This window comes from Protopterus annectens, chromosome 4.part0 (genome assembly GCF_019279795.1).
Source record: "Protopterus annectens isolate FY-2018-M chromosome 4.part0, PAN1.0, whole genome shotgun sequence".
Classification (NCBI taxonomy): Eukaryota; Metazoa; Chordata; order Ceratodontiformes; family Protopteridae; genus Protopterus; species Protopterus annectens.
Window position 1 is genome coordinate 1,768,546,073 of NC_056733.1, and position 18,351 is coordinate 1,768,564,423.

At 39.5% G+C, this 18,351-nt stretch overlaps 1 protein-coding gene across 1 annotated transcript in view; it reads left to right on the plus strand.

Moving 5' to 3' along the window:
• Positions 1–18,351, plus strand: part of LOC122800013 (serine/threonine-protein phosphatase 2B catalytic subunit alpha isoform-like) — a 2,229,074-nt gene that overhangs the window by 2,074,274 nt on the left and 136,449 nt on the right. Inside the window, exon 11 of the mRNA XM_044069477.1 lies at positions 10,458–10,542. Coding sequence (XP_043925412.1) covers positions 10,458–10,542 — 85 coding nt within the window. The remainder of the gene's footprint in view (positions 1–10,457; positions 10,543–18,351) is intronic.

Here is an 18,351-nt window from a genome sequence, read left to right on the forward strand (position 1 = left end):
CAGCAGAAGCACTTCGCAAGTGCAGATCGGCCGCATCCTGAAATTTTCATTATTCGAGTTTCAAACCTGAAGTCTTCTAAAGCTAAGTACCCCGTTCGGGATCCTTTTTTCTTGCTCTAACCGATGTCAGAAAAAGTTAACAATTGTCTTGCCTGTGGAAAGCAAATACCTCACAGAGATTTTCATTCTTACTGCGTCACCTGGTTAGGCCAGACCACGACGTTCCTCACTGTCGGTTTTGTGCCATATTCAACACCCGAACTATTCGTCGTCAGGCTATCTTTGTCACTAAATTCTTTCGCTCTCGTTCTCCGTATTCTGAAATGGCTTCGTTAAGCCATCCGACTACTGATCTTCCGAAAAAACGTAAGGATAAAGACAGAGACAGACCGCATAGGTCCAAAACTACCGACAATGCTTCCGTTAAGCTAGTCGCCAGTCTGCCGGTACTCAGTGAGGCGCATTCACAGCCCCTGATACCCACTTCTACAGATTCCCAGGCCTCTACTGAGACCCATTTGGAGTCAGGTATGCCGTGAGATGCTTCTTCAACTATGGAACCTGTGGATGTCTCTACCTTGGATGGGTCGGAAGCCGCTGTGCAGGCACCGGCTTGTGAGGGCGTAGTCAGACCATCTGATGTTCGTATTAGACCGACTACTTCATTTTTCACTAAAACTACCAAATTTTTCAGGCCCAGAGTTCACACTACACCTAGGAAACCGACGACCAAAGTGCATTCTCATGCTCCCATGCCACAGAAATAAATGCTTAGAATGGCTGAAGACCTTACTACTTTAATCAAGGGAAGCCAGCCTTCCCCCTCTAAAAGACAAAGAATTGATTTACCTTCTGATTCTATAGATCTTGAGTCCGATGACTCTGACCCATCTGATTACCAGGACATTCCCTTATCTACCTATGAGGATTCAGTTGCAGAGGACTCCATTCCCTCTGCCTCCCCCCAGAGGACTTTTCTTTGGGTGAAACCCTACATACCCTAAGAGAGCATTTCTGCTGGGAAAGCCAGGATTACCCTCAGTCCAAAAAGAGACTCGGAATTTTTAGACTTGCCTCAGCACAGGCCTCTGGCTATACCCCCTGTCCTGGATATTGTAGATTATGTCTTCATGGAGTCTAGTCTTACCCCTGGTACTTTACCTCTAGCTTCTAGAAAGCCTGACAGATACTACAGAGTACCTGACTCTCACACATTTCTCTTGAAAAATCCTACTGCGGCTCCAGAGACCATTTCCCAGGGACCTAAATGTATTAAGGCTACTACAGCCAAAAACCCTACCGCTTCGGGCAAGGATTCCAGGGCTATAGATAGATGGGATAAGAAGGTATATACCTCTGCAACTCTTGCCATCAGGGATTTAAATTGCCAGTTTCACATGTTGAAGTACCAGCAGCATATTATGGAAGTAATTAAACAAAAAATGTTGTTGATTCCTGATTGGGCAGAGAATAAAGATTTACAAGCGTTGTTGCATTCTGCAAACCAAGTTGGTAAACATACTTTGCAGTGTGGTTTCGATGCCTTAGAACCATCTTGCAATGCTGTTGTCACTGGGTCTGTTCTGAGAGGGCATGCTTGGCTGAAGGAACAAATCTTGCCAGACCATGTCAAAGCAAAATTACTAGATGCTCCATTAAACCAAGAATGTTTGTTTGGCACAAAAGCAGAAGAAGTTCTTAAAATGATGGAGGAAAAAGCTAAATCTATGCAAACTGTAAAGATGTCTTACAGGTACAGCCACCTAGATTCAGTAAGCATTGGCCTTCAAAAAACTGGTCCTTTCCAGTCCCTCCGAGGCCTTCTCAGTCCAAACCCAGGGTCAGCAGACCACAAAGACTACAGTCTCAGGGTATGCACAGATCTAAACAGTTAAGTGCTCCCACCTCAAGAACATGGAGTGGTGAGCCACCCTCTTATGGAAAAAGTTCACAATGACTTGTCCTTCATCCTTCCCAGCCATGCCCAAGTACTTGCACCCCTAGGAGGAAAACTCTCCCTGCATGCAAAAAACTGGGAATACATTACCCAGGACTGATGGGCCTTAAACGTTGTATCCCAGGGATACAGATTCTACTTCCAGTCACTGTCAACCCGAAGTGGATTGCCAGACCCTCCTCCAAACCAGTGGGCAGAGTCCCAAAAGCAAGTTCTTTCTCTTCTCAGTGTCAGGGCCATTCAACCTGTTCCAACAGAGCAAAGGGGACAGGGTTTCTACTCCAGACTGTTCCTGGTGCCCAGAAAAGAGAACTCTTGGCGTCCTATCCTGGATCTGTCAACTCTCAACACCTTCCTAGTGGTACCAAAGTTCAAAATGCTTACACTCCAACAGCTGCTTCCTAGACTAGCCAAAGACTTCTGGCTGGTCACCCTAGACTTAAAAGGAGCTTATCTGCACATCCCCGTAAGGGAATCTTGCAGGAAATATCTACGTTTCAGGGCAGGCTCTATGCACTATCAGTTCTCTGCACTTCCCTTTGGCTTATCTACTGGACCCAGGATATTCACAAAATGCCTGGCTCCAGCCTTTGCATACTGCAGGCAGAGAAACATTCAAGTTTACCCATACTTGGACGACTGGCTGATTCAGGCAGACAGTCAGGAATTGTTACTTCAGCACCTGACATTTGTAAAGAGACTCCTAACTTCTCTGGGATATACCATCAACGAAAATAAATCACATCTGGCACCCAGCCAAAAAATTGTATTTCTGGGAGAAAGCTTGAACACAACTTCCCAGATGGCATTCCTCACTCCAGAAAAGCAGGTTCATTTGACAAATTACTTCAAACTACTGTCCACCCAAACCCAGCTATCTGCAAGAAAAATACTGCAAGCCCTAGGGTCATACCTCTCAACTGTCCCGAATTACTTGATTTTTACCAAGTTTTGGAGTCCAAATAATGGGGTGCCACAATTCCTGAGTGGGGCCCCTTCATTTCCGATTTATTTGCACTGTTTTTTATTTTTTTAATTTTCGCGCTTTGCGAGCTGACGTCATCATGTGCGCGATGACGTCAGCTTCACCAGCCTGTCGGACTTGCTCGTGCTCGTACGTAGCACATATTTCCGGCTCTGGTTCAAATGCATTTGTGAGCAGCAAAGTTACCAGAGCCGGAAAGGATTTACTGGATTTATTTATTTTAGAAGACGCTCGCTCAAGGGACTGGACCTATTTATTTATTTTAAAAGAGGGACACTCGCTGGAGTTTCAGAAGAAGACGCTCGCTGTTTTCCTAGATGGATTTAGAGGTAAGGTGTGTGTGTGTGTGTGTGTGTGTGTGTGTGTGTGTGTGTGTGTGTGTGTGTGTGTGTGTGTGTGTGTGCGTGCGTGTGTGTGCGTGTGTGTGTGTGTGTAGGATTGCACTGTGAAGCTGTACATATCCAAGCTGTTAAACCAGTTCCAAAGACAAACTTCCATGAGACATTTGTTAAAAGTTTCATGTCGTATTTTGAACTAATGTGTTGTGTGGGATGGCACTTTAATTTGCACCTGAATTACTGCTAATAGTTTAATAGCATGTTTTGTATCTTTAGGACCAAATCTTGCAATAGATCAATTTAATTGTGTACAGTAGCATAACAAAAAATAAACCTTAACCTGTAAGTCAAATATTAGATTTGCGAAATGTGGACAAATACATTGTAGAGTTATGTGCAGTTTGCTACTCAATTCAAGGTAGAAGAAAATACAGAAATTAGGTTGATGTATTTCAGTCATATAAATCACACCTAAATGATGCTGCCTGCTGAATTCCATTTGCCTTTAACCATAGGTGGTCCAGCTCCACATTTTAATTTAAAGGTTTAGTGCTTTTAGATGGTGTTTTTTTTTCTAAATAATGCTCTAAGTTAACTTTGTCACAAACCTAAATTACAGACTATTGAATCAAGGCAGTAGTGCCCAAGTATGGCATAATTTTCTATCTCATTTAAAATTCTGCTGTAACACCTTGCTTCTATTTGACACCATGGCTACCTACTTCTTGGATTCAGTTGACTATTCTTAAATAAGGTTAGATTCTGTACACTTGATTCAAACCAATGCTAGTGCAACTTGAATAATTGTACAGTGATCTTTTTGTCAGTACCTATCATTCATGAACTCATGTAATAATCTTTAAAGGAAATGTATAATACAGTGTTGGCCTTATGATACACAAATTAACCAGATTCCAAGACTATTTATACTGTCTGTTGGACTGCTTCTTAGGGCATATTACCTGTTCTAGTCATTGTGTGTGTGTGTGTGTGTGTGTGTGTGTGTGTGTGTGTGTGTGTGTGTGTGTGTGTGTGCGTGCGTGTGTGTGTGTGTGTGTGTGTGTGTGTGTGTGTGTGTCGATTTCTTTGCCAAATTATTGCTATTTCCTATCACATTTATTAGAAATTATTAAGATAAAGGGAAAAGTTATAGGCTACAAGATAATGCAAGGAAATCAAAATAAAGTTTTCTCAGATGAGTATTTTTTCCTTAATGTGGGCAGTACTTTCAGTTACTCCTAGGGAAATTAAATATTTAAAGGAAATGTTACGTATCCAAAAAAAAAAACACCATGCAGAATCAGTTCAAAGCTATTTATTATGGCAAATACAGAAACATATATTGACAAGATTAACTAAGAAGGTTGGGCTACCTTCTGGCTACTTTTTTGACTTCCTTGTCTCTATATTTGCCATAATAAATGATTTTAGACTGATTCTGCATGGTGATTCTGTTTTTTTACTTTGGATATTTGGATTTACTGAGCACACCCTTGCATTTCTGTGGAAGCTTTCATGAGATTCGGATGCGTAAATGTTACATAGACAGCCAATGAAAGTTGCATATAAAATAAGTACTGTGGTATTTTGGGAAAAAAATTCAGGTTAGGTAAGAAGGTACAGATCTCTGAGTTGGTACAATAATGATAAATGCAGTACTTAATCTATTTCTCAGCAGTGATGACGTTTACTTGATTTTAATTTATTCATTTGGTTATCACTGCAGGATTGAATTCATTAAATAATGACAGGCATTTGAATTTCAGACTTCATATTCTTCAGAAAATAAATGGTAACACAAAACCTTTTATTCTAGCAATTTTCTAAGTTTATAAGCTCAGTATTTGACATTTGTCCCTATTTTGGGGCTGTATTCCCCCATTATTGGCTTTGCCCAGTTTTCTTGTGCTAAGAGTGAGAATTGAATTCACTAAATGATAGCCACTTAAGTTTCAGTCTTCCTATCTTTCAGGAAACTGCTGATTTGGCATACTGGTATGTTGCTCTATAGTACACAGGGTCCTGGATTCAAGACTTGCCAGTGAAATGCATGGTGGTAAAACAACATTTTATTCTAGCAACTTTCCAAAAATCATACAAGCAATGTTTAAAATGTGTCCCTGGTTTTTGGCCTTTTTTTATTTGTGCAATGTGCTGTAAAATGTAAAAATAAAATCCAAATAATCATTGTAGAAGTAAAGCAGTATGTACACATTAGTGTTTATGGAATGACTGCAGGAGGACTCTGGTGCCATATTTTGGTTGTCTGTTCTTGAGTTTACATTTTAAAGTTGGTATCCCACAATTACTTTGGAGTGAGTGGGGTTACGTAATTATGTATGCAAATTGTATGTTAATCAGCATACCGACTTGTACCTATTTTTCATGGGCCTTGTCCAGATTTTTGATGTTTCTAGGTTGAGAGGTATGCCTAGGGTTCATGGCCTCATGAATTCTCCGAATTCCATATGCAAGACTGCATATGAGGAAACGTCAGTGCTACTTAAAATTTCTCTGGTGTCAACATTCTCAGGACCTGGAAACAGTGATTCCTATCATTCCTTGCCTAAGGACAGAGTTCCTTTGATGGGTAGAGGCCTGCAACCACAACAAGGGACGCCCTTTCACTCAACCCCCACCGCGCAAACCCTGACAACAGACGCATTAGACTATGCATAGAGGGCTCACATGACAGGCAAATGCATTCAAGGCAAATGTATCCCAGGACAAATGCACCTGCATGTCAATCATAAAGAAATGTTAGCTGTACAGAATGGACTGACAGCCTTCAAATACCTTATCCCTCCAGGACAACTCTTGATAAAGACAGACAACACCACAGTCATGTGGTACATAAACAAGCAAGGGGGAACTCATTCCTGCCCACTCTGCAGGTTAGCCATGGCTCTGTGGAACACAGCCTTGAGCAACCAAGTGCACCTGCAAGCTCAATTCCTGCCAGACATAGAAAATTTACTGGCAGGCGATTTAAGCAGAAATCTAATGGACCCACATGAGTGGAACTGGAACCCAACACTTTCAAACTTCTAATCCACAGATGGGGAACACCAGAGGTGGACCTCTTTGCTTCCCCCCAAAACCATCAATTGAGCAAATTTTGCACTGAAACTCCCCACAGCCAAGCATGGAAAGTGGATGCCCTTTCCTTTACATGGGAAAACCTCTCTATCTATGCCTTTCCCCCTCTGCCCCTCCTCTTGAAAGTACTACTCAAGATCAAACAGGACAGGCCCACGACAATCCTGATTGCAACAGACTGGCCATACCAGCACTGGTACCCACTTTTATGCAGTATGACAGCAGTGCCACCCTGGCACCTCATCAGACCCCCTCTCTGCTGTCCCAGCAGGAAGGCAGATTTTGCATACTCAGCTGCAAACCTGAACCTAGCAACCCGGCTTATTCCCTGAATGCATCACCCACCAACACTCAGCAAACAGGTGCTGGCTGTCATCCTTGAGGCCAGGAGGCCTAGTACTAGAAAATCCTATTCAGAAAAGTGAAAAGATACTACTCTTGGTGCCAGTCTCAGGGTAAGGACACAACCGTACCCATCTTACCTCATATCCTAGATTACCTAGCAGAGCTGCTCCACAAAGGGCTATCCTTCTCTTCAATTAAGATTCATGCCTCTGCCATCTCAGCTCATTACAATACTGAGCCACCTCTCTTTTCTCACCCTCTGGTAAAACATTTCCTGAAAGGAGCTAACAATTTAAAACCCTCAAGGAGAGCTCCCACTCCAGCTTGGGACCTTAACTTTGTACTAGAGAAGCTCATGCTCCCCCTTTTGCACCTGCTGCTACAGCAGAGTTAAAATTCCTCTCTTGGAAAACAACCTTACTTCTAGCCATCACTTCACCAAGAAGAGTGTCTGAGTTGCAGGCCTTTATGGCTGTGGAACCCTTCATTATTTTCCATGCGGACAGGGTTTCCCTCAGGGCTAACCCATCATTTATGCCCAAGGTGGTATCAAGTGTGGCTTTAAACCAATCCATCCATTTACCCACCTTTTTTCCTAATCCTCAGAGTAAAGGGGAAAGGATCCTGCACTCCTTGGATGTGCACAGATAGCTTAGGTTCTACCTTGACAGGACTAAACCTTTCAGAAAATCTGACCAGCTGCTAGTCAACTTTGCTACATGGGCAGAGGGCAAGGCCATTTCAAAGCAAACCATCTCCAAATGGATAGCACACTGCATCCATTTCTGCTACAAACACCATGGAAAATCTACCCCACAGGAGATCAGAACCCATTCCACTAGGGCTACCTTAACCTCTACAGCATTTCTCAGGGGAGTCCCTACCAGGGGCATCCTGGGGCTTTGTACACACCTTCACCAAGCATTACCACTTACCTATATTTTCTAAATCCAGAGCTGGATTTGCTACAGCAGTCTTACAAGGCCTGCTAGCCAGCCCTAAGACTTCTTGACTGCCTCCACCCTTCCTCAGCTTTGGGATTCAACCCAAGTGTGATGACTGCAACAGTGAAACACGAGGAACATAGTACAGTTGTGTACACACTTACCATAAATGTAGATGTTTGAGTGTATTCACTGTTGCAGTCCTGATTACCCTCCCTCCAGCCCACTGACTTATCTATACTTTCTACCTGTCCTCTTTTTTGGCCATATCTTATGGTAGTGGTATTTACTTTTTACTGGAGGTGCTCCACACCATGTATTTGCTTTCTATTTTGGGGGTCCTGACATTTGGGGCAAGAAAAACTGATGTAATGGTGTCGGCTGCATGTTTTATACCCCTGACATCATGGAAGAGGCAACAGCATCCGATGCAGAAATCCCAAGACTCTGGTATTTGAGCTGACTGAGGGCAGATAACCCAAGTGTGATGACTGCAACAGTGAATACACTCAAACATCTACTTTTATGGTAAGTTTACACAACTGTACTTTTTTTCCCTGTCAGTCAGCTGCTCAAGTAATCACATAGCAACCAGGAACATTCTAATGACATCACCTACTCATCAGCTGATTCTCCACAGACAATTTGTACTTTAGAATCTCCCTCAGAAACGTGCAATTAGAAATGTATCAAAGCAATGACAGTTTCTTTAAACATTTGGATAAAAAGGGAAAGACTCAACAAGAAATGTATTTACATCTTCACAATTAAACATGCTGGCATACAATGCAAGTTAATCTGAGAATATACACAATTCTCCTGCCAGACATGCTAACACATATGACTATGTTGTTATTTCCTTCACACACACACACACACACACACACACACACACACACACACACACACACACACACACACACACACACACCGTAGAGAAGGTTGGCATATTTTATTAAAGTGGAAAGTGGTTATGTTGCCACCCCCACCCCCCACCCCAATTTGTAGTCATCAGCATATTTGACTACCTGTAGGCCATTTCCTTCTTTTGTATCTGAGAAGATTGAGTTGACTGTCCAATCAAGAAACAACTTTATGAATGACAGTTCTCAGATATCCTTTCACTGAGTGCCCCAGTCATCTAATGTTCTGCACTCACTGAGATTGTGCATACATGAATTGAGGGGGGGACAGTCCTATGCATATTGTATAGACTATTCACATTCCATTCTCTTTCACTGTTTCATCTTGGAGTCATAGCTCTCAACTAATCAAGGACAAATCTTAACAGAATTAGGAGCAAATGCAAAAATAATCAAGGACAATCAAAAACATTTTTAAAATAGATAAAAAAAGTCTATAATTCTTATTATTATCTTTATTAAGTGTAATTCATCACCTTTTCTCCAGAAGTCAGTAGTTTTAGGAAGGATTAAGAGGGACAGAAATAAAAATTGGGTCAAAATTGGGGTTGTCCCTGAAAATCAGGGACATTTGAGAGGTATGCTTGGAGCTGGTATGTATAAGTAGCAGGAAATGTGCTTGGTCTCATCCTCCACGTGGGCATGCAGTGAGGCTTGTAACCCATCAAAATACATATTCTAAAGGAGACTTCCTGCATGTGGTTGATTGTAAAGAGATCTTGGAGTTGGTCTTTTTTACAAACTGCCTCGGAATCACCAATAAGTGTACGACCACTTCAAGTTGCGTATAAAAAGTTTATTACACTGTAACATGTAAAATCGCATGAATATTCACTCCAAAAAGTTAAGCGTTTAACCTTTTGGAGTGAATATTCATGCAATTTTATATGTTACGGTGTAATAAATTCTTTGTACGCAACTTGAAGTGGTCGTACACTTATTGGTGATTCCGAGGCAGTTTGTACATTTGTTGCTCATTATATCGTTTTTTATTGAGTTGGTCTTTTTGTTGACCTATCATTGAGTGTGTTTTGGTGAAACTGAAGACTCACAAGGAATTTCATAGCTGTTTCTGTATAAGTTGTCTTATGTTGAGATTGCCATCAATAAGTTGTACTTAACCCTGAGAAGAATAGTTAGGAAAAAGTGACATCACTGTGAGCATGTCATGGTCAAATGTAACCCTAACTTCCTGCATTCTGTTGCTTTTCTGTTGTGTTATTCATTAAACTAAATATGGATTATTATTCCATGAGGTAGAATAATGTGAAATGTCACAGCAAGGTATGGTAAGCCATACGCAGTGTCAATCTTTTATGAAGCACTGCCTTTAAGTTAAAATGCCACAATATTTAGGCAAGATCTCATCATAACAAAGTTACTTTTCTATATTTAATAGAATTAGGTATCCTATATCACTATGAATAAACTTTAATATGACTCTAAAATGATTTTGTCTCTTTGATGTATTTACTTTGTTTTTGGAAATTTAAACTGAATGAAAACCAGTTAGTTTTCTTATATCTGAATAAGTACTGCTACGTTTTATCAAAAGCACTAGCAGTTGTTATATCCCTGGCTAATAGAACAATTGTATGAAGTTCCCGAAGCCACTTTGGGTGTCATATTAATAACCACGCAACCTATCTGTTTTTTTTATTTTTATTTTTTTCACTTTTTAAAATTTACTGTTTAAATGTTTTTGTTTTGATTTTGAATTGTCTTGCATCTGTATAATTTTATTTACATTTTCAATAAATACCCAAAGCCATTACATTTTGTTGCAGAACATACAGTTATGGTAATGGTATCCTGTATTTTAAGACTGCACAGGATTTCAATGTTTTGTGTTTTTTTTTCATTTAGTAAATGCTGCAACAGCTCGCAAAGAGGTCATCAGAAATAAGATTCGAGCCATAGGCAAAATGGCAAAAATGTTTTCAGTTCTAAGGTGAGTGTGCCTATACATCACAAACTTATGTGATAATCATTAAATGTATGAATTATGCAGTTATCTACACCAGTCATGATTTAGTGTCTGTAAATGCCAAACTTTGCTTTCTGTAAAGTGAAAGCAAAAACAACTCTCACTGTCAGTGCGTGCTTGCTGCTTCCCAAGTGTAAAGTGATACCAGGTCATTATAAGTAACCACGTGCTTGATAGTAACAGGGCAGGGCCTTTTGTTTTTCTTTCATGTTGCCTCAGCCCTTACGATATTCTTCCACACCAGTCACACACTGGTGCACTTGTTTAAACATTGTCCTGCTACATGTTGCCAGTATAATTCATTTGATTAAAGTCTACTGGACCATGGAGGACCCTTATCAGTTATGACCTATTTTTACAGAGTGATCAAAGAAAAATAATCATAACACAGAAACCTTAACAGGAGAATAACAGACTATATTGCAATATAAAAGATTATTTAATTATCATAGAGACATAACTGAAGTAGGGCAGAGAAAAGTGTGCAACTAAAGAGAGTAGACAGGGGGCAAAGTAAGAAATCCAGTAGTTAGAAAGTGTGAAATAAATGCAGGAGACAGTGACGTAAGAAGAGAGAGCAGTTGAGGATAATAGGGACAAAGACCAAGTCAGAAGGAAGGATACAAATATTTAGAACAATTTAAGCAGGTTAGTTTGAGTTGCTTTAAGGCATTGTGTTATGCATCAATGGCCTCTGCAACAGGACAGTGTTAGAAGTTACACTATTTTGTTTGCCATTAGACAGATGCAACATAAAAAACAGTAAGAAGTCAGTTGATTTTAAGAACTTCATAGTGTGCATTTCAAAGTTACAGGAAATGAAACCTGATCGGCTATATGTACCCCCTTTGTAGTTTTTTTAACCTAATATCTGTGCTGTGTATAAAAAAAAGCCACGGTGGTGCAGCGGTAGCGTTGTCACCTCACAGCAAGAGGTTCTTCCATTTGATTCTCAGCTGGAGCGCCTTCTGTGTGGAGTCTGCATGTCCTCCCCGCAGTCGAGTGGTGTTCGAAAGACATGCGTGAATGGGCGTGCCTTCGTTGAAGGTTGGGCATCGGGCTGGCACCTTGGCACCATAAAAATCTACTGCCAATCATTAGCGGACTGGAGTTCTGCTGTGGCGACCCCTAACCAGGAAAAGATAAAAGAAAAAGAAGATCTGTGCTGTGTATGCAAGACTTTTGGACCAAGGGAAGGTCTGATTACTGATTCACCAATTCTGGACAATTCAGTGAGGAAAAATGCATATATGTTTTACTCCTTAGAAATTTAGGTTGATGTTTAGTATATACCTATAACCAATAGGAGTGAAGCAAAAATAAGTAGCTGCTGTTACAGAGTGCATGGTTATTCCATTTTAAAGAACCAGTACTCACTGACAAGGATAAGCGGAAAATGGTATGCAGTAAAAAAAGTATTGTCTACAAAGTGTTTAAGTAATTGTTTTGACTTCCCCATCCTCCATGACCATCTAGCACTGCTCCACTGACTGATTCATTCCTTCCCTTCTCATCCTTTGACTGCCATCAGCCACCAGAGTAGGGAGAGGAAGTAAGAATTGAGGGGCTCTTGATTATCATCTTGCAGTGATGGGGAACTTTTTTATATTCACTTACCCCCCCCCCCAACTGTTGGCAGGGGTTCTATATCAGTTAATTGAATGGCTATTCAGCAAATACCCATTCATCCAACACCTATTTAATAAAGTCGCTCTTCATCAAATGGCAGATTTTCACTAGGGCAAATACGCAGTTGAACAAACGAGTGACCGCAACCCCCCCCCCCCTAAAATTTAAAACCTGCCAAACTGGGGGCTGCACCCCCTACCCCCAAAACTAAATATATCAACTCCGAGATTGTACTACAGTGGAGAAAGGGGCAAATTCCAGATGGAGGCCATCTGCTGGTTTGCCCTAGTGAAAATCTGCCATTCGCTGAAGAGTGGCTTCGATAAATAGGTTTTTGACGAACCTGTAGTCAGCTCCATTGACATAGAGAGATAAAACCCTGACAATGGACCAGGTGACCTGCGCTCATTTAGCAGCACAGGGACCTGCTGGAGATGGTATGAGGAAGATGGATAAGCTTATGCCTGGGAGCCAGAATAGGACCATCCCATACTGTAATCTCCCAGAGAAAAGACAACAGTGATTGTTAATGTTCCTAAGGTATGTGGTCACCTCTCCAAGCTATGAACATGAAAGCCTTCTTCACTAGGTACACAGACATGCGCACATGCATGAAGTGGTACAGTGGCCGAAGCTGTAATATGGGTTACTCATTCCCCATTCAAGGGGAATGGATAAGACTTAAAAAGGAAAAATACTCTTATTGCTTGATGCCAGCAAGGACACAAACATTTCCCCATGGCTGACTGCATGATGTTATTATGACCCCTCTAGGGTTAGGGGAAGCTGGATGGTTGTCAAGCATAGTGGCAAAATGAATATTGAAAAGTAGACTATATTGCAATATAAAAGAAAACTGTGGATGTGGAAATTTGTTTTATTTCTCTGTGTAAGCCGAATAGTTGAGAAACATGAAAAGGTACAGTGTGCCACGATTCTACATGTCATAGGTGAAGAATACTTGTAGGAATTAAATATTTGTTTTATTTTTCAAGAACAGAAGGAAGACGGAATAGCATCAATAAGGGAGAAATTCCTTTATTTTTATTAGTCTAAGCAAAAGCTGTCATTTATTTATCATTCCTGTTACTAAGCTAAAGAATACAAAGACTGTGAAGTTTGAAAGTTCAGTGATTCTTTGCTAATAGAATAGTATGTGATATAAGAAATGAACAGTAAAGGAGCAGACTTTTCAGAGACATAGCCATGCATGACTTTATAAAAAGCTGTGGCTGCATATACAACAAGTAAAATTAAAAGTATGCAGTTACTTGAATTTGAGGAAATGGGGATATGTAAGAGGAAAGACAGATCAAATAATGTAGTAAAAATGCAGCATAAAGGGAGAATGCATTGTATCAGTAATGGTGATGAGAAAAAGACATATGAGGTACACAAAGCGAGACATATGAGGTACACAAAGCGAAGCACAGCTGAGAATCAGGTACTTTGTAGTAGGACTGAATATAAACATAAGCACAGAGGACAAAGTATCTACTGTTTAATGAGTTTGTTAGAAGCTTTAGTAAAGAGAATAATTTTATAAATGTGGGCAAAAGAAAAAAATTAGAGTGTTCAAAAGAATACATATGTTATTGAGATAAAACAAGAAAATGAGCATTCCTGACAAAAACATGCTGGTGAGGACTATTAAAATGAGAAGTCTATGCTGTGAAGTCAGTAAATAAAAATGCAACTCAGCAAGATATTACGTCTGATTGCTAGCAAAAGAAAATGTCTAATCAATAAACAAAATGATTAATTTAAATCAGCCAAAGGTGTAGAGTGCAAAGCATTTCATTTGATAGGCTAACTATGTCAGGCACTGAAAGGAAAGATAGGTACACATTATTGACATACTCAGGATATTGAGTAAGACTACAAAGTTAAAAGATATTGGTATGTAAATGAAAAATAAAAGCTGTAAGATCCTCTTTTGACTAGTAACACTGAGTAAGTTAATGCACCTAATATTTTGGTCTGTTTGGCTTGTGAGAAATTGTATATCATAAAACATATTCATTTTGCACAAGCAAAGAGTAAATTTGTATAAGACCAGTTGCACAGACCCTGGCCCATCTCAAGTATGGAGCAGAGCTATAACAGTGAAACCTTGCATGTATTTGCTGCTATATTTACATGCATGGAAACAAATTATTATAGTTGTATACTTCTAAAAGCTATGTCCATAATACATGTTACAAGGAAGGTGTTAGCTGTCAGGAGTAGGACTGAACAATAACTGAAGAAAAATGAAACCTTAAGTGTCAAATCTTAAGTGTCATTAAGAAATAAAGACAACAGAATCGGTTAAGTGTGTGATCTCAACTATGTTATGTTCTATTCAGTATTATTCTGACAGATAAAGCTAGATGTAGAAATCTCTGAGTTATGTACATTTAATGTGTCTTTAAGAAGGCGTGTGTTTATTTTTCAAATATCTTTCAGTCATTTTCCAGAATACATACAGTGATAAAATATAAACATTAACCCATAAGCACAGCTCACCAAGAAAAAAACGACACACCACTCGGCACGATTGCTGAATTCCAAAAGGTTTATTCTTCACACAGGTCAAGCACTTTCATCCAAAGACTCTTGGACTTCTTCAGAACAACACATAACAAAACCTCAACCCTTAAATACCCACACATCCTAATGACATAAATTGATTAATTAACCAATTAAATATTCTAAAAAACATTATGACATTATACATAATGTAAAAACATTAAAAACTACCCTAAAATGTACTTTAATTTTAATACAGCTGATATGCTTACATTGTCATTAATGCCCGGATAATTGATGGCATTTAACCACAGCTGGCACCTTAGTTCACAAATATCCAGGTGTAAATCTAAAATCTTACCCTGAGCATCCTTGTTCAAAGTGTGCCTAGTCAGTGCGTTGGTGGATTTTCTATTTTTTATATCCAACAAATGCTCATTGATCCTGTCTTTAAACTGCCTGCTGGTCTTTCCAATATAAAAAGCCAGGCAGTGTTCACATTTAGCCATGTACACCACATTATTACTAACACAGTGGAAATGCCCTAGAAAGTAAATGTTAGTCCCATTAATGCATACATGGTTACCAGCCTCCGTGATGTTTTTGCATATAATACACATTCCACACTTAAAATCCCCAAAAACTCTATTGGAGGTATCATAATCATAGTGGCTACCTATTTCTAGGATTTCCTTAAAAGATCTATCCCTTCTAAAGATAAGCTTGTCCACAAGATGCCTGTCAAACTGCAACAATCTCCAGTTCTTTTTAATGGTATGTGTGACCCATTCAACATCCTGGTTAAAGGTAGTAATGAACATCAACCCTCCACTCCTTTTAAGTTCTGGGTTTTGGTCTCTATGCATATTCACATTAGCTTCCATGGTCGACACCATAGTTACTATAAGTATAGGTTTATAGACACCTTCAGCTCTCTTCTTTTTGATTTCATCCCCCAAAATTTTACAAAGAGGTTCGGGATAGCCTCTTTTTTTAAATAGCCCTGTTATAAAATCTGTTTCTCCCAGGAAGTCTTGGTCACTACTTACCATTCTGGCAGCTATAATAATCTGCCCCTTAACAATGGACTTCTTTTGATAGTAAGGGTGCCAGCTATGGAATTCTAAGTAGGAATTTGCGAAGGTAGGTTTTCTATATATCCCTGAGTTCAATATGTTGTTCCCATTATCTATTTTTAATTGGACATCTAAATATGATATTGCCTCCTGGCTGTATTCATAGGTAAACCTTAAGAAATTCCACCGTTTGATTAATATATTCAAGGAATCTCTTCAAACTTCTTTCTTGTCCTTCCCAAATCACAAAAATATCATCCAGGAATCTGGTGTAATGTTTAATGCAGGACTGATATTCATTAGGGAATATGTACTCTTGTTCCCAATAGGATATAACGTAATTGGCATAAATGGGGGCGCATGCAGCCCCCATAGTCACACCCGTCAACTGTCTATAATATTGTCCCTCAAAATGTAAAAAGTTGTTTTCTAACACTACCTCCATTAAGGTTATAAAGACATTAACCTGATCAAATAAAAGAGTCTTATTTAACCAGACCTCAAGCCATTCCAACTCTATATGGTGGGGTATCACTGTAAACAAATTACACACATCTATTGTAACTAAGAATGTATTGTTACCGATGTTAATCCCTTTATAATTTAGCTAAAAACTGCCACAAGTCTTTAGTAATGTATGAAAAGCCCCCCAACCCCTTCTGTAGATGGTAATCTAAATATCTACCTATAAAACAAGTATTGGCCCTCTTCCCATCCACAATGGGCTTGAATTGTAAATTTTCCAGGCCCTTGTGAATTTTGGGAATTCCAAAGATAGTGGAAACCATAGGATATTAATTTTTTAAATATTTGAATTCATTTTCATTAATCTGCCCGTGCTACAACATGTCCTCTAACATCAGATCCAATCTCTGATAAGCTATATTGATTTCATTGATACTGCTCTCACTATATGTGTCTTCTGTTAATATAGTTGTCATATTATCAAGATAATCATGTCTATCCATTATAACAGCCCCACTGCCTTTATCAGGCTTCATTATACAGATACTTCTGTCAGAGGCTATCTCTATTAACTATGTTCTCTCTTTTGGAGACAAATTATTGTGTGAATTTTTAGACTGCCTTTTAAAATTGTCTCTAATATTTATCTCACAAATCTTTTCAAATATTCCTATATGGTTATTAAGTAGGGGGTTGAAATAACTTGGCCTTTCCAAACAGTAATTCTGCTCTTCTAGGCTTTCCCCTCCAAACCACACCTTTAGATTCATTTTTTGGGTAACGAGCTTCAAATCTATGAGAATGTCCGATAATGTACTACGCCTACAAGGCACATATGTGAACCCCTTAGAGAGCAAATCAGCATGTGCAACACTTATAAATTTCTTTGAATAGTTATGCACTTTATAATCACCTGCTGTGTTCAAAACAATACTGGGGTAACTAACATTCCTTACATTGCACTCCCTTAACATTGCATCAAACAAAATGTCAAATTCAATTTGTTCATCGACATTATAATTTCTTAATGTCCCAATACAACGATCAAACATACTCAAATGTTCACTGTCCGTATTAGCACTAAGTTTGCATTCAATATGTAAACTTACTTCACTCAGCGAACCCATAGAAATGTCCGTTAATGTTTCGATCTATGATTCCACTGATAATTCCGGTTCTTCAGTTTCCCTCCCTGCCCGGTGTATCTCTGGTCATCATTCCCCACTGAGAAAATAGCTTGCTCCTTATTTTTCAGCCTCTCGGATCACCACAGGCCTTCCTCTAAAGGGAATCCCGATTGTGGAGGCTGATAACTGCTCTTACGAGATGTCACTTACTTGTTCTGATAAGATAGCTGATTGGTTGTGTCCCCCAAGTTACCATGACAACCAACAGAGAGTGGATACGCCTTCCCTTTTGCATATTCAGCTGTATCTCTTTTTATTTTATTGATTTTATGCTGAAATATATTGTTGCAGCTCAACACCAGCCAACATGTTCTGAAAGTTAGTTTGATAATGTTCAAAAAGTTAGTCAGTTTTGATAAGCTCACTTTGTTTATCCAATTCACCAGCCAACTGCTCAGTAGACCGGCTGTTATATTTAATCATTATCTTCATTAACTCCATTCCTGTATAATCAATTAGCCAATGCACCTCCTCTACCATATCCGAATTGCTCTCAATGCCGTTAGGGTACTTCCAGCACAGTAAACCTCGCGGTACTTGCCCTAACTCAACATTCCGTTCGGCATACCCATTTTCAATTTGTAGTTTTTTAAGTCTGAACAGCTTCTTTTCAAACACCTTAACTGGTTAGACATTCTGTTGACTAAGTGAACAACCAGAATTGATGCGAAAGTCAAATGTGTTAAGTTTCCATTGGTCAACGTTACTTACTACAGACCCTCTGGTGCCTTCAACATCACATTAACACCATGCTGTCCGTTGTCCCTTATTGGACTGGATTGAACAACATGCTGGGACTGAACAAGTTGGGTGGGTTGAGTAAGGGGGTAGCCCAAGCTACCAAAAATACTGCTACCCTTCTCATTGTGTTTGTCCATTAAAGTCTTTATCTGAGCTGTATATGT